At 48.2% G+C, this 22,496-nt stretch overlaps 1 protein-coding gene across 1 annotated transcript; it reads right to left on the bottom strand.

The window, feature by feature from the left end:
• Positions 1–13,134: 13,134 nt before the first annotated feature.
• TBX22 (T-box transcription factor 22) lies at positions 13,135–19,751 on the bottom strand. Its single transcript, XM_059858923.1, has 8 exons — positions 19,403–19,751; positions 19,183–19,306; positions 18,696–18,797; positions 18,327–18,501; positions 17,953–18,117; positions 17,762–17,826; positions 17,596–17,681; positions 13,135–14,853 (listed from the first exon to the last, which is right to left on the bottom strand). The coding sequence occupies exons 1-8, from the start codon at positions 19,536–19,538 to the stop codon at positions 14,258–14,260; spliced, it is 1,449 nt and encodes a 482-aa protein (XP_059714906.1). The 5' UTR covers positions 19,539–19,751; the 3' UTR covers positions 13,135–14,257.
• Positions 19,752–22,496: the final 2,745 nt, after the last annotated feature.

The following is a 22,496-nucleotide window of genomic DNA, read 5'->3' as shown; positions in this document are numbered from 1 at the left end:
CCAGGTTCTCTTCCAAATGTAATGCTTTTGCTGAAATTTTTTTAGCCTGTGGTTGGAGTAATAAAAAAACCAGATATTCCCAAGCTCTTCATTAAGGTTTATGGGGATGTTTGGGAATCTGGCTGTTTTCTCAGGGTACTCTTTACCACACAGGTTTTCCTCCTCCTGCACTACAGAGATGTGCAGGAAGGCCACTGGTTTGCAGAGCTGTTCCAGCTCATTTATTTCCTACAGCCACAGGGAAATCAGGAAATCTCAGTGTTGTGTGGGCTTCTGCTCTTGCAGAAGGGACTGCTGGAGTGGGATCTGTGCAGTGGAAGCTCCTGGAAACTCCACTTTGCTGCCTAAATAATTTTTAAAGAAGAATTTTAGGCAGCCCCTCCAAGTACTGTAAGTAAATCCAGGTCACTTTCCGGATGGGCAGGGATTTAAGGAATTTCTCTGCTCCAAGCCTGCATCCCATTCATCCTCTCCCATCCCCACCAACTCTGTAGTGCTCCAGGGTAGTCTCACCATGACTATAAACCCCCCAGCAATGAGCCAGGGGAGTCCAGTCCCTATTTATTTGTGCTCCAGTGGGATGTGAACCTTGGTCTTCCAGGGTGAAAGGTTGAGGGATGAGTGTCTTGTTTACCTGTGCCTTTCAGAGAATGTTTTCCTTTAATCTATTAAGCAGACACACCATTTTGGCCCGTGGTGTGCAATGGGATCGTTAACGATGCACTTAATTACTACCAAACCACATCTGAGCGCCCGATGGCAGCAGGCAGGAGACTCAAAGCCCACTTGGTCAGGCAGAGGGTCCAGCAAGGTTCCCCCACCTCAGGGTTTAATAGAAACATCTCTCCATGTGCTCTGTGATGCATCCCTGATTTATACACGGCTTTGGTGATGGAAATAGCCACACTGGATGGTTTCACATCAACTCTGAGTGATGGCTGAGGGAATAGTGGGAGTGAATGAGGAGAAACCAAACTGTCAATGGATTTTAAAACACAAATTGGATTTTTGGAAGTTGTTTTCAAAACCAAAAATCCTAATCGAATTCATTGGAAGGTTATTTTAAAAACCCCAAGACCTGAGTTAATTCAACTACTGTACCACTGCCTTTAACACACCTGAGGATTTCTCTTCTCTGAAACTCTTATGTTCAGACATTCACATCCCAAAGGTGGCATTTGTGCTTAATTTTTTGGCAGTGTTGCAGATTTGTTGTATACATTAATCAGCCAAGGTACAGGGCTCGGGCACATCCTCCACCAGGCACAGACACAATAGGGTGGAGAAGGTGCAGCAAACACAGCTGGTGAACATATTTACCATCCACTGGTTAGTCACACTTGTGGAGGTTTAATTGAATTACCTTTGACAGTGAACAGCAAACCTGGTGGGTGATCTACTAAATTTAACTGATGAATGGGCTCCCTAAAATCAATTAGCATCCAGGGCTGGGAGCATGAACACATCCGTCGCTCGGCGGGGACCGGAGCGGGCTCGGAATGACAGCAGCAAATGTTGGCCAAGTGAGAGCACGGATCTCCTGCCGCTGCTGACCCCTGCTCCCCACATGAAAGAAAAACAGGAGCCTAACAGGAGCTGAAAGAATCCAACAGTAAATCATTTAAGCCCTGTTTTGCACAACTGATACAGGATGCTTCTAAACTGCTTGATTAATGCTGGGCAGTATATTAAATGCAGGACGTGGCAGAGCAAGGCTGTGGCCAAGCACCAGCTCCACAAACACCATCTGCTCGCTGAATTATTTTTGGGAGATTCAGGATAGAGGGAAGCCAGGACGAATTAGAAATCTTTTGCTGCAGTGATCAGGCCCTGTCTGTGGGCACAGAGAAGCCCCGTCAGTCTTTAGGTTGTTTGTTATCTGAATAACCAAGGGATGGCAAAATGCAGGCTGGAGGTTCCTCTGACCTTTGCCTTGGCGCAACCCGACCCTGCGTGGGGCTCAGGCGGAGCATGTAATGAGGGACAGCTGGGATGGGCTGGAAAAGGGAGCACACACACGTCTGAGGGAGAGGGAGCACACACACACATGTCTGAGAGAGAGGGAGTACACACACACATGTCTGAGAGAGAGGGAGCACACACACACACACACATGTCTGAGGTAGAAGGAGCACACACAGACAATGTCTGAGGGAGAGGGAGCACTCACTGTGGGGCTTTTCTTTCCTTGCCTCCATAAGTCATTGACTTTATGCATTGATTTCAAAGTCAATGCATGGAGAGCTTATTTTTATTTTTTTTTAAACAAATGGTATAAAATAAGGAAAATTTTTCCTTCTTTTTAAAGAAAAATCCTCACCTTGCACAGAAAGTCCAGACCTCATGGGAGACATTGGACTGTAATATCATCAAGTTATAGAAAGAGATGAGCAGAGATGGGGTGGAGAAAAACCAGCCTAACTCCAAATGTTTCATGGAGCCTGGTTTAAAAATGTGACATTTTAGCCTGAAAAATGAAAAAAAAAAGGGTGGGTTCCAACACACACAGACACTGTGCTCTGAAGTGGTGCATAAATTACGTTGTACTTAACACAAACCTATTTTTTAATTTAATTAATATACAAACCAGGGGCTCCTGTCCCTGCAGGACAGCCCAGAGGATCCAGAGCTTTCTCTTCTCCTGGCTTTGCTCCACTCCTGCTCTCGGAGCTGCCCCGAGGTCTCGCCCCAAGCTCCGGCTGCTGCTGCTGTGCTGACAGCCCTGCTGCAGGCTGCACCCCCAAACACACCATTCCCTGGCCCATCCAAAACTTTGGCTTCCAGACAAACGCACGGGAACACAGCTCCAAACACCCGGATCAATCCCCTCAATAAGATTTCATGCATTTTCAAACGGTATCTGTCTTGATTTGGAAAACAAAAAGCAAAGAAAAGACAACAGCAAAAAGCCTTCCCAGAGCACTAAGTGAGAAATGTGGCTTTAATTTAGACAACTAATTGCTTCCAGCTGAACCAGCCATTAAAAACAGTTGAAGAATTACAATGTAAATAGATTAATGCAGACAAAGCAACATGTGCACTATTCCATGTCTTCTTGTTACCTACAAAATACTTGGGCAGTGACACACTGTTAGTCTAAGCCACTTGTTAGGTTCTGTGCTAATCAGCTAAAATTAAATAAACATGACTGATAAAAATGACTGTTGTGTTTGAAAATTGATGCACCAACAGAATTTACTCCAGGAGATAATTACAGATGATTAAGTAACAAAGAAATAATTCCTACGGCAGAGGGTGAGCGCCGGCGGCACAGGGAAGGGGCACTCGCCAACGTGCTGGCCTTGTCCTTTGGAGGGATGAGCCAAAACTGCAGCAAAATCCACAGGGGGGGCAAAAACTCTGAAGGAGCTTTCCTACCCCAGCAATTTCCAGTGACAGAATGCAAAAGGGCTGGAAAATCTGTGTTTTGCTGTTGCAAAAACACGTATGTTTTTCCCCCCTCTTCCTACCCAAGGGATCAATCCCTTCATGCAACTCTTTACTTTTAAATGCTAAAAAAGTGCTCATGGATGAAGCTTGTAAGTGAAAAATATGATATTTCCTGAACAATAATCTTAATTTGAATATTATGGCTAATTTCCTTTGTCATCAGAATGAAATCAGATTGAGATTCACCTTCTATAATGCAAAATATTCTTCAGGCAGTAATTTTAAAATGTTAATTCTTAGACAAATTTAATATTAGAATAATACTGATTGGAAACCTTGGAAAAGGGATGTTTTCCAAAATTAAGAATAAATCTGGGAGAGTTTTTGCATTTTTTCTTTTCCATAAGGCTTGTTGGTGGGTGCTCTGTAGTAATAGGGAAGTCCAAAAAATAAATTAAAGGCTTTAAACTGAAAAAGGGGATTTTTAGATGAGCTTTTGAGAATAAATTCCTTCCTGTGTTGATGGGGAGGCCCTGGCACAGAGTGCCCAGAGAAGCTGTGGCTGCCCCTGGATCCCTGGAAGTGTCCAAGGCCAGGCTGGACAGGGCTTGGAGCAACCTGGGAGAGTGGAATGAGATGGATTTAACCAACCCAAACCATTCCATGATTATTCCATGATTCCAAAGAGCTGACTCCTCCACAGACCTTTGCACAACCATTTCTACACAACTTTTCCCCATATTTTCTTTAGCACGCTCATATCCTTGAGCATCTCACTGAAACACATGTTCGAGTCAAGATTAGCTCCTATGAAATGAAAATCGCTCGGGCTGCAGAGGGGGAAGTGGAATATTATTCTTCATCCTGAATTGAAATATTAGAAGCTGACTCCTGAATTATACTCCGGGGTTACCGAGCTCTAATTGAGATTGAAATTGGGCCGCTATTTTTGGTGCAGCCTGGAAAGCTCCGAGTCTTATTCCCATTTGTGCCGGTGGAAATCCCCACCCATCATCTCAAATTCTGCTCTGCCTGCACCTTCGGGGTGAGGAGAACCTTCCCGGCCCCTTCCCCCCCGAAATAATGATAAATGACAGCTCCTCCAAATTGGAGCTGGCTGCTGCTCCTCGCCGAAGGGCCGAGGGGAGGGTGGGAAGGGGCTTCTCCCCGAAAGCTGATTGACAGGCAGGGTCAGGGTGGGGGGAGTGTTTGCTGGACTCTGTCAGATCCCAGGGAGCTGCTGACAGCTCGTGCTGCCATTCCCTTCCTTCCCTCCCCGGCCAGATTTATGCTGCTGTACAGAGAGTGTGGGATAAACTCTGCCCAACCCAAAATGACAATGTGCTCCTATAAATCTTATATTTTTGTTCTGCCAGTGCTGTCTAGAGGGGTTGGGTTTCTCTGGAGGAGCAATTAGTGATGATTCCCAACACTTTGAAATATTAAAACAAAGTTGATGGGACTTTCCAGTAATCAAGTCAGAACCATGTGGCAGAAACTATATTTCTGAGCAGAGCTGAGCGTGGGGATGCCCTGGCACAGGTTGCTCAGAGAAGCTGTGGCTGCCCCTGGATCCCTGGAATTGTCCAAGGCCAGGTTGGATGGGGTTTGGAGCAACTTGGGACAGTGGGAACTGTCCCTGCCCATGGCAGGGGATGGAACTGAATGGGCTTTATGGTTCAACCCAAACCATCCTGTGGTGGTGGTGTCCAGGAAGCAGCAGAATGTAAAAATCCCATTGGTTGTGCTGGAAAAATTCCCCAATTAAGGAGAAGCTGCTTCCCCTCCCTTGTCACTGACACAGTGTCTGGCTGTGGGACACGGAGGGACATGTGACACAAATGACCAGGGCACAGCTCTCACCTCCCCAGGATCCCTTCACACACACGTCAGGGAGTCACCCTGGCAGCTGGGGACAGGTGTCCCCTTGCAAGGAAAACATGGGGCAGGTGCAGGCCTGGGGAATGGAGCCACTCAGAATTCACAACCTGGAAGAATTTGATTCAGCCCAACGTATTGATCAGTGCAAACAAGCAAAAAACATATTGGGCTGAGATGATTAAATAGGATGAGGCCTCTTTTTTTTTTTTTTTTTTATTGTAAGCAGTGAAGAATTCCAAAGGCATGACTGAGGAATTAATATGCAGCTATAAACATGCTGCAGGGAAAAGGCCAGGGGAAGCAAACAGGACCCAAAATAGATTTATCTCCAAATGTCCCATGAAGCCAAGGAATCCGCTGCTATAAACACAGGAATTGCAATGGGCCACATGAAACAAAGCCCTGCTTTCAGTGGCACCTGGGGATGGTGAGATGGAAGTAATTCCTCTTTAATGAAGATATTGTGATGCATCCGAGGCTGTCTGCGGAGCAGAAATTTCTGCTGCCTGGGAAAAGGGGGGATTAAGTTACAGAGGGGCTCTGCTGGAGGAGGAACCCCTGTTTGAAGCAAACCCTTCGCTGCCATTATCTGTTTAATGTGTTGCACACCATTTGCAGCATAAACATTTCCAGTTCATTTTAATTTCATATCGGAGGAGAATCATAAAGACAGAGGATTATTGGTCGCAGCTGCGGGGATGTGGCAAATGCAACTTGAAGAATTATTCTGTCAGAGAGACAGAGCCAGATATTATTGTTTTTTCCCTTACACTCTTGCCAGCAGTTAAAAAGGGGATTTTATTAAAAATATTCATGTAATTAAAATCTATAGCCTTAAAAGCCTTCAGAGGAGCTGGAGCTCAACCAGAATAACACGTTTACATTCAGATGTTGTAGGTTTGTAACAAAACGACTCTGCATTTGGTCAAGAAAGCAAAATAAAGATTTTTAAAGTTAAATCTTATATTTTAAAACATAGGCAGCTTTGAAGTGTGCAGTGATTGATGTAGCTGAGAAGTTACCTCCTAGGAAATGCTAAATTTGGAGGTAGAAATTCATCAGTGATGATCTGGGCCACCGGTGTGTCCTGAGAGGGAGAAATGACTTTTATTCCCCACACGTGTGGTTTTAACAGCCAGTGCCCAGCTTTTCAGCCGTTGTCCATCAGCGTGATGGATCATCCTTCCCTTCTCTCACTTCCCAAACCCGGCTGGAACAGAGAATTTTCCCAAAGCAAAGGAAATATTCCAGTGCAAACCAAACCAACAGCCACCCAGAGCCGTTTCTTTTTTCAGCTCTTTTTTCTTAATTCCTTTCTCCAAGCATTGTCCAGTAATAAACAACTGTTCCAATCTGCTGCGCTGATCAAAAGAAATGTTTTAATCAGTCCCAGGCTAAATATCATGCTATTATGTTATCACTGGAGCAAATCATCCAAAATACAAAACAAAAATATCAGTTTAATATGCTCCAGATCAGGAATGTCTTGTAGAAACTTGCCTTCCTTACAGGTGTGTCCTATTTTTAGGGAAAAAGGGGAAGAATTAAAGTGTGGGGGGCTGGCGCTGGGGCCGCATGGCTGCTAAGGCAGGAATGCCAGGATCCAAACTGGCCAAGCCCAATTTCTGCAAATAAAACACTTTTCTCCACCCCAGTGAGGTTTTCATTAATTTTTTTTTATTGTTTTTACAGCTGAGGAGCAACTCCCTGTTTTCACCTGCTGAGGGGCAAATCCACAAGGAGAGCATGGACCAATTCCTGCTGCCTCCAAGCCATCTGGTAAGGGATGCAACCCCAAGGAGACACTGAAGCTTCCAAATTTTTGAGACAGTTTTCCCAGGAGCCTGAGCATGGTCTGGATCTGATGCAGGGTGATGGAAGAAGTCAGTGGATGCAGGAGCATCCCTGCCCCATGACCCCCATGCAGGATGGCCAACAGAGACACTCGCCACCGCCTCCGGAAAGTTTTGACTTGGGCAGAGCTGGATCTCATTTCCATCCTCTGCTCTGTTCTGTGTCCAGGAGACCTACCCAGCAAAATTCCTCCTTTTTATGGCTCATTAAGGCTCATGGCTCCAGATGCATGAGTGATACTCAAAACCAGTTAAAAAATAAGTGATATTTGGTCATTTGGGAGGCTCTGGTTTGGAGCAGGGTGCTCTGGCTGTCTTGCCAGCAGGACCTGGAGACAGAATCCCAGGGGCAGCAGCTAAGACTGTGCATTCCCAGATGGATCCTTCATCCACATGTGATTGAGGAAATCCTGACTCTCCACAGGATCCTCAAGGTGTCAAGAGGAGCTGGACATAGGGGAAGAATCCTCACTGGCGCACACAGCTGAAACACCACCCAAACCCATTCTATGGAATCATGGAATGGTTTAAGGTGGAGGGACTTAAAGACCATGCAGTCCCACCCCTGCCATGGGCAGGGACACCTTCCACTAGCCCAGGTTGCTCCAAGCCCTGTCCAGCCTGGCCTTGGGCACCTCCAGTGATGGGGCAGCCACAGCTTCCCTGGGCACCCTGTGCCGGGGCCTCCCCACCCTCACAGGGAAGAATTCCTTCCTAATTATTTAACCAAAAATTTGACGAAAAACCACCTCAGAAAGAGGGGATATTGTCCTGGGAAGGAAGAGCAGCAGCAGGAGTGAAGTACCTGGGCCTGACCAGATCCATATGAGCTCTTCCCTGCCCTCTCCTTCCCATTCTGTCCCTCAAGAGTTCCTCATTTGCAGTTCCAAGGCCCAAGGTGGGAAGTGTCAGCACTTTCAAAGCATGAAGGTTTTGGAAATGCCAGATTTTGTTTCAGCTGGGAATGAAGTTTGGGGCTCTGCTTTACATTGATCTGGTTTAATCTCGAAAATCGCCAGGACACAGAGTTGTATTTCTTCTACCAGCCTAAATTCCCAAATTCTGGGAATTCTGAGAAGTGAAGCAAAGGGGGCTGATGTTATCCGTTAGAAGAGCCCAGATAGAGACATTATCCTGCTTTTATGAAAGCCAAAGGCCAAATTCATATTTATTTGAGCTGCAGCAGGATCTGGCTTATATCCTGGACATTACAACATACTGTTCCAATCTCTATTTTTATTAGCAATATTGATAACGTTAGAAGAAATACGATACAGGAAATAGCATATCGACTTTGATTAATTTTACAGTACGACCTTTAACGAACATAAAGGAAGAATTCAGCAAGGGCTGGAGCTAAAAGTGTTGCTGGTGAAGGGAGACATGTGGTACCTGCATGTCCTGAGAGGGGCAGCTGGATATGCAACATGTATTGGCCTCCATGGAAGAAAAACTGTTGATAATAAAATTTTTTGAAGACTGTGCATTCTCATCTTTAAGTTGATTAACACTTCCAGACACAATGGTTTGCTGCAAGAAATTAAGGTATTGGTGTAAAATTAAATTTGTTCATTTTGCACGGGCAGTGGTGTTAAAACCCTAGTTGAATATTTCTAGGGATAGACATGTGAAATGGTTTCATTGCAGGGAGAAAAATCCCTAATTCCAGCCCCAAACATCAAGTCCTGTGAGAGAATGGATCTTATTGGATTAACTTGAAGGTGCCTTTAATTGTCCCCCATAGCTTTGGAGGGCACAGGAGCCTCCACTCCTTGCATTTCATTGCATGATATTTAATAATAATAATAACAACAGTAGTAATAATAATAATAATAATTCACTATTATATGGGTATGAATCACTTAGCACTTGAAACATTGCTTTGTATCTGGATTTATGCTCTTTTTCAAGTTTAAAAGGCACTCAGCACAGAGGTGGTGCTGTTGAAGATAAACCAGTCCAGCCTTCTGGATCACACAGTTTTGTCCTGGGATTGAAAACCCCATGAAACACATCCCCAGCCCCAAAATTTATCAAACTGCCTTAAACCTACAGAGTGGTTAAAGCAATGTGTGATGGTTTAAACCACAGAGCCCTTCAGGTGACATGGGCACAGCAGGATCATGGTTCAGTGTTTAATACCCACCCAAACCTGTCTAAAAAAAGGATATTTCTGCTGGCTTCAGGCTGCAGGTCCAGGGGCAAGGGATGCAGCTCGCTGTGATGGACCAGGAGCTGAGGGCAGACTCCATCCCTGGAGCATCAGCTGAGTAATCTCAGCAGTAACTCCAAGTCACCACACAAGTCCCTGCCTCGTTTCTTCCCCTCGGAGCCGAAGGTTTCATTTGAGGCCTGACTGGAAGCAGATGGACCTGTCAGGGCTCCTCAGGCAGGTGAGCAGAGCGGGTGGATGAGCTGTTAAGTGTTCCCAGCTGCTGGGCAGGGCCCCGAGGAAATTGTTGGAGCTGGGACCCAGCTCCGAGGTGAGATCTGGAGCCAGCGCCAAGAAGGAAAAAGTTAATTTCTCTAAAACACCATTCTCTGAAAACCTGAAAAGGCAAGGCTTTTGAAATAAGAGAAAATAGCAGAAAATATCTGCAAAATTTATTCAATATATCTTCAGACTTCAGAGAGCCAGAAGCCATCCTCAGCTCCTGCCCCCATCTCTGGTTTTGTTCAGGATCTGCCTCCTTAGGCAGCAAAAATTATTTTTCTGAAGTTTTCTCCCTATTGCTGGTGTTTCCCTCTTCAGAAAGGTCTTGACTTTTACTTGCTGCTTTGTGTTGTTTGATTTATAAGCTCAAGGGGTCCTTCTCAAAACCTGGACTCCTTCTTGTACTTAATTGCTACAATAAACTGAAAACTTGGTGCTTTAGGAGCAGCAGTCTGGGAGGAAATGGTTTGATGGATGGAAGTAGACGATAGATCCTTCTTGGGAATGTCACCAAAAGGACACAGCAGAGAAATGGCTTTATAAATAACTGCAAAATTCAGAAAGTCCACGAGCTTGGGGAGACCAGAGCTCTACTAAGCACAAACAGCTTGCAGGGCAATTCCCAACATCTGCAAAAGTCCTCTCAGCCCCTGTAATTCCCAGCAGCCTCGACTGCTGCATCCACAGGCATTTGCTCCCCGGGTTGGCGGTCTGGGATGCCTGAAGTTTGCATCCCAAAATGCAAATAAACCAGTGAAAGAAAGGTGATTAACAAGTCAATGCTTTTATTCACATTGCGAGGAGGGTGCTTTTCATTTTGGAAATTAATTTATAAAAAATTGCTCTTGATGTTTTAAAAGTTGTTTTTTCCCAGTGGGTGCAGTGCTGGTGGAGCATGGAGCGGGCATGGATGGAGTTCCTGCATGTTCCAAGCAATGCCATGGTTCCTGTCATAGCTCCAAGTGTCAAGAAAATTATAAAATTCATCCGGAAAATGCCAAGGAATGAGGCTTCCCTTGTGGCACTGCAAAGTGCAGCTCCAGTCACCGAGTGCTCATAGCACAACCCCACAGGAGTTGTGAATGCATCCCCCTGCACCCGGAACCCAAAATCCATCTGGGATGGGCGAATCACCATGGCACCAGTGATTTTATAGTTATCTGAACCTCTCCTTTAGCTTCCTGAGCTGAGTTTTATGAGTCACCACAGATGTTGTGTGTTCTGGGGGACAACCAGACACCCAAAACAAAGAGGAAAGGGCACGTAAATATTGTGGTCTCATCTGTTTCCAATAGGCTGTGTTTACATATTAATGTGCAATACAAATTTGTAAACATGAGCATTTGAAACTTTTGGAGGAACCGATCCCAGCCTTTTCCCTTTCTGCATCTTTATTGGAACAACATGTCCCCGGCCCCAGCCACACATGGACATGGTTTCCATACTGGATGCATTTCAAATGGTCTGGGTGCTTATTTGTTCTGCTCTATCTTGCTATCCAATCCTCGTTTGCTTTGCATAATTGTGATACAAATTATCATCTAATTACAGCCCCAACCTCAGCAGATCAAATGTAAACCGAGGCACTTCCATCGCAAAAAGCGACATCCGATGCTCCCTCTATGCCTTTGGCTTCTCCAATAGATGGATTAAATTTGGGTGAAACCAGAGAGTAAACTGCACTTTGATTAAAAATATTATTGCCAGATATTTTGTCTCCTTGGATTTTAAATCCACCCCCGTGTCTGAGCACTGAGCCCATCCCATGTCCCGGCGCTGGGTACGGACACGGCACCTCTGGAATGGCGGATTTTACGTGATGAGTGCTACAAACAGGCTCAGATATTCCCAAATAACTTCAAACTCCTCTTGCAAAAGGTCAAATGACTAATAGCTGAGATTGTTCAGCAAGTTTCATCTCCTAAAAAAACCCCTTTGTTTTTCTCCCTGTTCCCATTTAAAAATAGCGCAGTAATCCTGAGGTGCTGCTTGCATTTGCCCACTAAGTCCAAAGAATTGTGAACTTTGAAATGGCCACGAGTTTTCCTATAATATTTGTGGCAAGAAATACAAAGCAGTACGTGATGGAATTGTATTGACAGGCACATGGGCTTGCTTGAAGTATCCACCTCAGTTTGCCCAGTTTCACATTTAATAAATCATATTGATTAATCTGATTTATTCTCTCAGGTTCTGCCACTCACCTCCCACTAGCGGTATTTTACAAAGGACCCTGAAAGTGTAGAGTGCAGGTTAGCTACTTTTTGGGGCACATTTATTTTAATATCTAGGCAAACCCATCTATTTTATAGTGTGAGTGAATCAGCTGAGTCACCCTTGTGGATATGGAAAATATTCCTATGCCAGAAGGGTCAGGGAGCTCGGTCTGCTCTGAGGTGGCCTTGGTGGCACATGACAGAGAGCTGTGACTGCTTGAAAACACCACCCAAATCCATTTTATTTCTTAGACTGATTTTTGAAAGCATAAAAGCAGGAGGTAAAGGCAAAGAAAATGGAAATAACCCTCAGATAATGTGGATCAAGCAGCTCCTCTCACACAGACAAATTGATATTTCTGGATCTGCCTGATGAGCACCCTCCCAAAGTGTGGCACTCCTGGGACATGCTCAGACCTTGCAGGAACCAGGCTCTGGGTGTGTTTTCCATGTGGCTGCAACGAGGGAGGGTGGTGAAACCTGGGATCCTACGGGACCCATGGAGGCGTTTTGAGATCCAGCTCAACTCCACTGGAATCTGCCGAGCATCATTCCTGGTGGAGCAAATCACTGCACCAAAAATATCTCTCCCAGTCATTATCAGTCACATTTTTAACCAGCCACTGATTTACTGGATTACAGCTCATGGCCAGCAACTCTGGAATATCTTATGCAACCGCAAATATTTGGAAAATTGGAAGTTTCCCGTTGCACAAATCCGTGACTGATCAGGAAGAGCCTTCCAGCTCCCCAGGAGTACAACCACATGTGGGGGCTGGGTCATGGTCACTCAGCTGGACAGAGCCTGGCCAGGGCCAGCAGTGGACTTGCCACGGGAATTCAGTCACCACCAATGTTGGAAATAAGGACTCCCAAGGAAAAAAAAAAGCTTTTTCTTTTTTAATAAAAATAGTGAGATAAACTGCGAAGAAACAGCCCAAGAAAACAGGTTTGTTCATTTTCACAGCTGTAGAGACCATTTATCACAATCCCCCATTTCATACTGGCATCACTGGGGGCTCTGTGAACACCCACATCAAGAAAATTTGGGAAACCAATGTTGTCTGAATTTTCTCAAAGTCTCATGAAATTAAAAGTGTAATTTTTGTTAATTTAGCAGCTTCTGATATTGCTTCTTCTGGTCTGAATTTTTTATCTGTAAAGGATGAAAATAAAATCAAAACTCTGGTATCAGTTTTGATTCTTAAGCCTAAGCCTAATCCCTCTATATTTTGTGTTGTGCTTGAAAATATAGGATTAATCCCAAAATGGGGCTGGTCCCAACCAAGCCTTATTTACCAATCTCTGCCATCTATCAAGTGATAAATTTGACTTCAGGTAGAAAGTGAACATAATCAAATAAAGAATAAAACCTGTGTCCTGATTTATTGTGAGTTACATGGCACCCTTGGGAGCTGGAGATTATTTACAGGAATAACAAGAATATCCACAGGTTACAAGAAAACAAACAGGAATTTTGGAAGGAATTAAAAATCTCATGTTCCAGAGCCTGTAGAGTTGTAATTCTCCATAACAGATCCGTGTTCTCTGTGGGACTGAGCCAGGAACATCCCTGCCCCTTCCTTTGGGCAAGGCTGGTGGAGATCCCACGTGGATCTTCTGTGTCCCTTGGGGCTGAGAGTCTGGGTCAAAGGATTGTCCTGCAGGGCTCCTGGGGCTGTTTCATCCCACACAACTCTCCAAGGTGTATCCTCCATGTCCCCAGCATGGACCCACCTCACCACGGGAGAGATGTGTGACCCCATCCTGTCCTTCCCACAACGCCGTTGATGCTGGTGCCACTGGAGGGTGGAACATGGAAAAGAGGGGTCTGGGCCACCTCTGCAGCTTCTCACCCCATGCATCTTTCATCCTGCCTTTCCTTACCCTGGCAGCAGACACTTGGACTCAAGGTACTTGGATTTATGTCCCTACCCTGATAATGGAGGCGTCTGAGTCTTAGAGAATGAGGGACTTTCATGTCATTAATTAGGACCCATTAGAGCCAAGAGAACTTAAGAACAAGCTCGAGTGCTTGGCCAGATGTGGCTCCTTTGCCAAATCCAGGTCCTCGACAGTCCCTTTGAAATTAGGGATAAAACTTGAGTGGGTGAGCAGCAGCTCTCCAGGGCTGTGAGCTAACTAAAGACAAGCAAGAGAGAGAAAACAGAGCTGTAGAAATATAGACATCAATGTCCCCACTTGAGAGTGCAAATAGTAAAAAGGTGACTGACGGTTTGCTCTTAACCTACAACTGTGACATAAATGTGACGAAAGGTATCACCTCAGGGTCATCTCAGACTCTCCCAAATCCTCCACCTTCCCAACAAAACAACACTTCTGTCCACAAAATAAAAGGATTAAATGCCTGCCCATCCTGCTCCTGTACCATGAAGTGTTTGAGAGTCAATAACTAAGGAGCCCCTGGCTATGAAGGAAGCAAGGACTTGCTTTACACAGCTCAGAAATATTCTCTGATCCCACTAAAGGCAGTGGTTAATTGTGGGGTGCCAGTTGGAGTGATTGCATCTGCCGTCCCTCAAAGCAGCCGGAATGCTGTCACTCACTTTGAAATGCCCTGCTGCATTCATCAGTCTGGATGGCACAGAGAAGTTATAACCATACAAGCCATATGGAGGATGTAAAGAACAATTAAGTGCTTCCCGAGCAATGGGACTTGATGGGAAAATGTTTCCAGATGCATGTAATCCATACAGCATTTGACCAGCAGGACCGGGGGCTTGTAGGCACTGAGCATTTAAGTCTTCGGCTTTGGCGTTTTTCAGGGAAGACAGTTTGGGCACATCCACCATGAAGTGGGGTAAAAGGTGTGGGTTGGTGGCTCCCAGTTTTTCGTGGCTCGGAAGGAGGAGCGCCTGCTGTCTCAAGAAGCTTGTAGGGCAGATCTTGTAGTAGAGGGGCACGTTGAGGGGGTGCAGGAAGCTCTCGGGGCACGACATGCCCAGGTTGCTCGCGGGCAAGTGAAGCGTGGGAGGGGAGCATGATGGAGAGAGCAGGGGGTTCAGAGGAGAGGGGGTCCCACTGCTGGAGGCCACTGGGGAAGAGCTGGAGCTCCCACCTGGAAAGGAAAACAGAAATCATCCAGGCTGGGCTAACAGGTTTCCACAGCCAAGCAATCCTTGGAGGACTCCTGCTCCCGCTCCAGGTCTCCCTGCTGCCAGTGTCCATCCAAACACGAACCTGCTCCAAAGACCAGCTCCTGGAAAATGGGAAGATCTGTCCATAAATGGTTATTGCTAGCTGGTATTTGTCTAAGAACAATATTTACACATGTCCAGTCCCATTCCTTGGACTGGGATCATGGTAAATGCAGCTCCACACACACCTGGATCCGCACCTGGCTGCACGACCAATAACCCTTCCCTGCTATACCCACACCATTGCCATTTCAGGTTCCCTATTTTTCATGCAAACTCCAGACAGCTTTTTCCCCTTGGATATAAGAACAAAAAGCATATTCAGACTGATGGAGAATTTTTTTGTACCTTCCAGCTCACAGGAATTGACTCATTTCACTTGGCTTCCCAAACTATTTGAAACACTCCCCTGAATGCTATCGGTGTCTCCAGAAATTCAAACTCACAAGTCATGTGAACGTCCTCCTTTCTGGAAGGGATGAATGAACACTTTCAGAATTTGGGAGAAAAGCAAGACCAAGGAGTAAAAATGAAGCAGGGATGGGATGGCTGCTCTGAGGTGGGAATGGTGCTGGGAGCAGCCGGCCCTGGTGCTACACAGATGCTGGTTTCATCTCCTGCCTGTGGAGAGCCAAATGTCTGCTGCACACTCATTACCAAATTCTTCCAGACGGTTTCTCCCTCCCCCCTCCCCTTTAATTTCTTACCAAAATCACTGGGAAAAGGTGTAAGGGAATGTAGATCCATTTGTGCTACTAGTTACATTCAATTCCTACCAACATAATGCCTAGCTGGGATCTGATCCGACTTGACAGGCAAGCAGCGACCCGAAATCAACTGTAAAACTGAACCACATCTGCTGGTATAGCAAATCTTAAAAACACCTTAAAAACACAAAGATTTTGAATGTGATGCAAATTAATTTTCAAACTCCCAACATGCAGAGCCTCTCACAGGCCAGCCCTCGATCACAAAAATCCGGCGAGGTTTTGTGGCGTGAAGGTCTCACCCTTCCCTGCTGATGTCAGTGGCTGCTTCAGTCCTGACTTCAGCAGGGCAGGGTCCAGTCCTCTCTCCATGGACATTTCCTGATATCCTCGAGGGCTCAGGCACTTTGGGTCATGTAAAATACGGGACTGAGCTGATATTTGTGTGTGGGGCAGCGAGCGAACCCCTACGTGGCTGGATACAGCAGAGCAAAGCCGGGTCAGTATCTGCTGCACGGAGCAAATAAGATCACACCCCGAGCAATAATCTCACCCAAATTCCACAGCAAGTTTGGGAATGGGGATTGCAGCAGAAATGATGGAGCAGATCAATAAGCAGGTGTTTTCTGCCCTTTCTATTAGGCTTAAAAATAAAAATTCTATGGCAAATTTTTTCTTCAGCATGTTGATCCTAATTCCTTTAAATTTACCTCCTGGTTTTAGAGCTTTGGGATTCCAGTTTTACAGCTTTTCTTCAGAAATATATTTTGTGAGTAGTAGAACTGCAGATTTTGTTATGTTTATATCAGTTCAGGAATTCTGTCCTGAAGAAAAATACCAAATACATTAAACAAGAAAAAAGAAATCAAAAAATCCCAGGTAGCTGTAATATTATATGTACGATAATATTTTAGCATCCTTAACATTGCAGTTGCTGTTATTTCATTCCTCATGCAGCTCATCCACCACCTCCCCCCACCCTGGCAAACGGGTTCAAAAGGAGCTTTTTGCATAAGATATTTTCTAAAAATAAAATTAATTTAAAAACTATTAATAATACTAATAAAGCTGCTACTACTATCACCACCAATTAATAATAATCATTTTTGTTCTCTTTACAACTGATAAACTTCTTAATTTCTCCCGAATCTGATTTCTTTCTGCCCTCATTTTTGCGCCTGCAGAACATGAATTTTTGCTGTGACTTTTGCAGCGTTTCCCAGCAGACACGGGGGTGACTCGGTGTGTCCCAAGACTTTGAAGAGTTCCTGACAAAAACGAGAATTTAACTCGCGAGTTTAAACTCAACTTGGAGGGCTCCAAAGTGCAAACGAACTGTTAGTTTTTTCCCTTCGGCGCTATGAACAATCTGTTTTCAAATATTACTTTCTGAAGCGGTTTTTCTGGGAAAGGGCTGTAAAGGACCGGTTGCTCTTGTCAGGATGAAGGAGAGCATTTACCCCGAAAATTTTTCCTCCTCTTCTCTGCATTTCTGTGCGACTGCTGCATCCTAAATACCAGATAATTTTATTTTCTGTTGCATAACGCGTTTGTCGGCGCAGAAGCTGCCGCTGCAGAAAGCACGGGCGGTCACCACTACCACGTTTGTAGTTGATATTCCCAACCCGGTTGGAAGCAATTAGTGTAACAGGATCAAAGCCGGAACAACCCGACTCCAAATTAGCCTCTTGCGCACTCAGTTATTTTTTTCTGCCCATCTAATTCTGATTTCAGCCGGGGGCTGGAGCAGCCCGCGCCCTCATCCTGTTCTTCCCGGCTTCTCGCATCCACTTTCACAGGAGTTTTATCCAAACCATCGCGGAATTAACTCCCCCCAAACTCAGGGATTCGTTTTCTGGGCGCGCCTCGTTATCTTTGATGGTTCGAGCCGCCCGAGGAGCGCCGCGGGAGCTCGGGGCGTGCGGCCGGGAGAGGCAGCGGGGGGGATTCGCTTACCCTGGCTGTCTGCGCCGAAAGCCTTGAAGTCCAGGGCGAGGGAGGGTCTCCACGGGTAGGTCTCCAGGAGCCCGTCCAGGACCCCCCTGCGAGGCGAGAGCGCCTTGAACGCGGGCGCGGGGCCGGCGGGCGCGGGGGGCGGCGGCGGGGCGGCCCCGGCCCTTACCTGTTCCTGCCGGGGTCCCGAAAACCTTTGGCGAAGGGATTCCTGTCGATCTTCAGCTTTGTGATCTGCAGGGTGAAATCAAGGAGCCACTGGGGAGCGGGACGGGCTGGGAGCGGCGGACCGGCCATCGGGGCTCTCCATCCCCCGGCTCCCGGTACCGCCGGGGCTCTCCATCCCCCCGCTCCCGGTACCTGCTGGTTCTGGTAGGCCGTGACGGTGGTGAACTCGGTCTCCTGGAAGGAGAAGGTCTGCACCCCCTCGGCCGGCAGCGACTGGATCTGCGCTAGATCGAAGCGAGAATCCTGGGCGATAACGTGGACGCGGGGCTTGTACTTGTGCATAGACTGCAGGATGATCTGTGCGGGGGGACAGGCTGCTGAGCACCCCGGAGGGAGAAGGGCAGGAAGAAAACCCCAGGCAAAGCTCTGGAAGGACCCAGCCCCGAGCCCCAAGGCAGGAGGGACCGGCCCCCGCCTTCCCGGCGCTGCCCCCGGCTGATGCTGCGCACCCCGGGGGGATGCTCTGCCCCTGCCCGGCCCCCCCGGCGGGCATGCCCCACACCTACGTGCCCCTTGTCGTCCATCTCGTTGTTGGTGAGCTTCACGCGGTCGAAGCTGATGATTTGCCTCATCCAGGTCTCCCCCGAGCAGGGCGAGTCGGGGTGGATGTAGAGGCGCGGAGTGATGCAGGAGTGGTCCGTGTTCCCCGCCACCATCCACTGCGAGCTGTGATAGACGTACCTGGCCCGGCCGGGCCGCGTCAGCCGCCGGGAGCCTGTCCCTACCTGCCCCCCACACCTATAGATTCTACAGGTGAGCGCGGGCTCCCCAGCACCCCTGAGTGACCCCCGTGTCCCGCTCGGGTCGCAGATCGCGGCCATCAGCGCAGGACGTGTCCCGCGTGGGTGAGGGGGTCCCGCCCGTCCCCCCCGTACCTGTATCGCTTGGAGTCCACGGGCACGACGTCGATGGCGATGTAATATTGCTGCAGCGGCTCCAGCCCCTTCACCTTCACCCGGACCGAGGGGAACATCCTCCTGCGGGCACAGGGACAGCGGCTGAGCCAAAAGGGGCTGCGGAACTGGGAACGGGCGTCGGGAGGAAGGAAAATCGAACACAACGAAAATAGCGGGAAAAGGGAGCGAACTAAGTGAAATATCTCAACAGAACAGAGAAACTCGAGACAACGAAACAAAACAAAACAAAAAAAAGCCCAAGAAATAACACCGTCCCCACAAAAAAAAAAAAAAAAAAAAAAAAAAAAAAGAAAAAAGAAAAAAAAAAAAAAGAAAAGAAAGAAAAAGAAAAAAGAAAAAGAAATAAAATAAAAATGGGGGGGGGGGGGGAGGAAAAAAAGGCAAAAAAACCCCCCAAAAAACGGCAAAGCAAAGCCCGAGCGAGGCGGCGGGGGCCGGCCGGTACCTGCCGGCCTTGGTGATGATCATCTCGGTGCCGATGTCGTGGAACCTCCTCCAGAGCTCGGAGCCCTGCAGCTCCACCTGCACCCCGCCAGCCCGGCTATCGGCACCGGCCTTGGGCCGCTTCTCTGCGTGGAACACAAGGGCAGGGGGCGGCTCGGGAGGCTGCCGGGGCCGGGGGCCGCCCTCGCTCCCCGCCGCGCCGGGCTCCCTCCGGTACCCACCCGCCTCCGGGGCTCTGCGACCCGGCCGGCAGCCGGGGCCGGGCTCCTCATCGCGACCCTCCGGCACCTTCCTCTTGGCCGAGCGTCCCACCAGGGCTTCCACCGAGAAGGCGTGAGCCCGGGAGCTGAGCGCCATCCCCCCCGGGCTGCCAGGGGTCCCCCCGGGCGGCAGCAGGGCTCAGGCGGGCGGCGGCGGCTCCATCCCGGCCGGCACCCGGCGCCCCTCGCCCGGCACGGCTCCCGTCGGGGGGCAGCGGCCACGGCGAGATCCTCTTGCATCCAACTGAGTCAATAGACGGCTGCAGCCTCCTCTGTTTGTTTTGGAAACTGGTGGGAGCATAAGAAACATTGAGTGACATTTCATGGGAGTAACGGGGGGGTTGGAGGGGGAGGGAGGGGAGAGCCACAGGGGTGGGGGGGAGAGGGGGAAGAGGAGCCGGCCCCGTCTAGGATCAATAAAAGAGTTACTGTTCTCCATTAAATTGTAAAACTCAAAGAAATTTGACATAATTGCACACTAGGGGCCACTTTTCCAACAAAAGTGCAAATAACGTTTAACCAGAACCAGCGCAAAAGGGAAAAAGAAAAAAAGGAAAAAAAGGGAGAAAAACGAGAGAAAGGAGAAAGAAAGATTATCAGAGAAGAAGGAGAAAAAGGCAGAAAAAGAAAGAAAAAGGCAGGAAAAGATAAATTAAAGGGGGGGGAGTAAAAGATGGAAAAGGAGGATACAAGAGAAGGGAGCCGTGCCCCGCCTCTGGCCCCGCCGCGCTGCCCCCACGGGCGGGTCACGCGCGGCCCCTCCGGTGTCCCCGGCAGGACAAACCCGGTGCCACCCCTGGGCTGTGACAGCGCCGGGCAGCTGTTCCGGCTTTGTGTCCCATTTTTCCTTTGCTTTTTGTTTGTTTGGTTGTTTTTGGGGTGTTTTTTAAGGCAGCCCCGCCCGCTCCGCCACCGCGCCCCCCGCCCCGGCTCCGCTTCAAAGCGCGGCCCCGCCGCCCGCAGCAGCTGCGCCGAATTAGGGACAGAAATCCCCGTTTTCCACCCGGAGAGTCCCGGGAAACTCCTGCGCGGCCGGACAGGGCAAGGTCGGGGCCGGGGGGCTCCGGCCGGGACCCTCAGGTGCGCAGGGAAAGCGCTGCGCGGGATCTGCGCGGCATTTTCAGCCCCGCTCCGGGGACCTGCCCGCCCCGCCCAGGCTGGAACCCCCGCGCTGATTTATTTTCCATGCAGGAACCCTCCCCAGAGCCGGCAGCAAAAGGGATTTTGGGGCTCAGGTGGGTTTTGGGGAGGGGAGAGTGGTGTCCCTGCTGAGCAGGGGGGTGTCCAACCCCCCTGGCCCCACAGCCTTTCCCTGCACCGGGGAGGCCAGCCGGGATAAATGAGCCTTAACGGGAAAAAAATGTGGAAAGGGATAAAATTCACAGGCCAGCTGAGAAAGCAGGTTGGGGAGAGGAGAGGGGAGCTGCCACAGGGCCCTGTGGCTTTGGGACAGGCAGGGGAGGTGCAGCATTCCATGCTCTGCCTCCAGGTGCTCCCAGAGTGGCAGGGAAGCCCTGGTACATCCAAATGTTTCACTTTTCAGGATTTCTTGTTCTGTTTGTTAGAGTTGCTGTCCTGTGCACACATTCCCAAAGTTTGGGCTGGCAGCAGGCTGTCTTTGTGGAGAACATGGAATGGTTTGGGTGGGAAGGGACTTTAAATCTCATCTCAGCCCACCCCCTGCCATGGCAGGGACACCTTCCCCTATCCCAGGCTGCTCCAAACCCCATCCAACCTGGTCTTGGATGCTTCCAGGGACCCAGGGGCAGCCACAGCTTCTCTGTGCCAGGATTTGTTCTCAGATGTGTATTTAAATTGTCCCAGAGTCACATTCTTGTCCCCAAGTCCCCATCCCAAGGATGCTCCTTACTCAGCTCAGGGTGGGCATTGCCCATTGATGTTAATACACATTTATAACCCTTAGCACACAGTTATACATCAGATTCCTGGCACATCTCACTGGGACAGGGATTTGACCAGGGAAAAGGTCTCAGAAGAAGTGAAGGGGGGCAGATACAGCTGCCAAAAGTCCAAGCTCAGCATCCAGCCTGGCTACCTGGTTGGAAGCCACCTCTTCTCCAGCTGCTGACCCCACTCCAGTGCCAGCTCTGGTGTGGGCAACACCTGCAGCCTGACTGGGGAGTGGAAAGCTGGTATTCCAACTTCCCAAAGTCCCATAGTTGTAATCTGAATTGCAGGTGGACTTGGCCTTGTGTTACTCCATCCTTTCATGGATCTCCATCAGCAGTGGCCTCTGATGAGGTTTTGTTTCCTACAAGAATGTCCATGTGCTCCTGCCTGATGCCTCTGTGGGACGATGTCCAGCCTGCTGCCCATCCTCTGGAATGTCATTCCCCAGGATAATGGTTCTCTGTCCATGGCAGGAGGGCTGGAGTTAGATGTTCTGTCAGGTCCCTTCAAACCCAAAGCATTCCATGATCCCTGGTGGTAAGAAATGGATGGAGAACAGGGCAGGGGAAAGAAATTTGGGGTTGCCTCTTGCTCCTAGGCAGGTTCAGCCCCACCTCTGCAGATTTAATTCTTCTTACAAAGAGAAATTAATCAAATTTTATGAACATGTTCATAATTAGAAGAGCATAAGCTCGTAATTTTGAGGTGACTGGCGGGTCCTGGCCAGCACTGATGGAAGCCAGCTGAGGGCATGGAGTGTGAACCTTTATCTCTGCTGACATGACATATTATTAAAAAGTATTTCAAGTAATCTTTGATTTCCTCAGCATTGCAACACATTTCAAGAACTTGGCTGGGGATCAACTGAGCCTTTTTAATTTCCTACACTGAAAAATAAAACAAAAATCAAGCCCGATTGAGATGATATAATCAGGAACATTTTGAGGGTTTAGGTCAAATTAATGTGTCAGGGAAAGGTTTTCAGGGGACTTGGGGAGCTTTAGTCTGTCAAAGGCTGACTCAGAGCCTGCTTGGGCTTTGTAATCTTATTGTCTTTATGGAATTATGGGATGGAATGTCCTGAATTACCATCATCAGAGAGTCTAGCAAATAATCAGTTGGCATAAAGTTCAGAATAACTAAG

The sequence above is a fragment of the Haemorhous mexicanus genome, chromosome 14 (genome assembly GCF_027477595.1).
Source record: "Haemorhous mexicanus isolate bHaeMex1 chromosome 14, bHaeMex1.pri, whole genome shotgun sequence".
Lineage (NCBI taxonomy): Eukaryota > Metazoa > Chordata > Aves > Passeriformes > Fringillidae > Haemorhous > Haemorhous mexicanus.
Note: the sequence above shows the minus strand (reverse complement) of the source record. Positions and strands in the feature narration are given on the sequence as shown.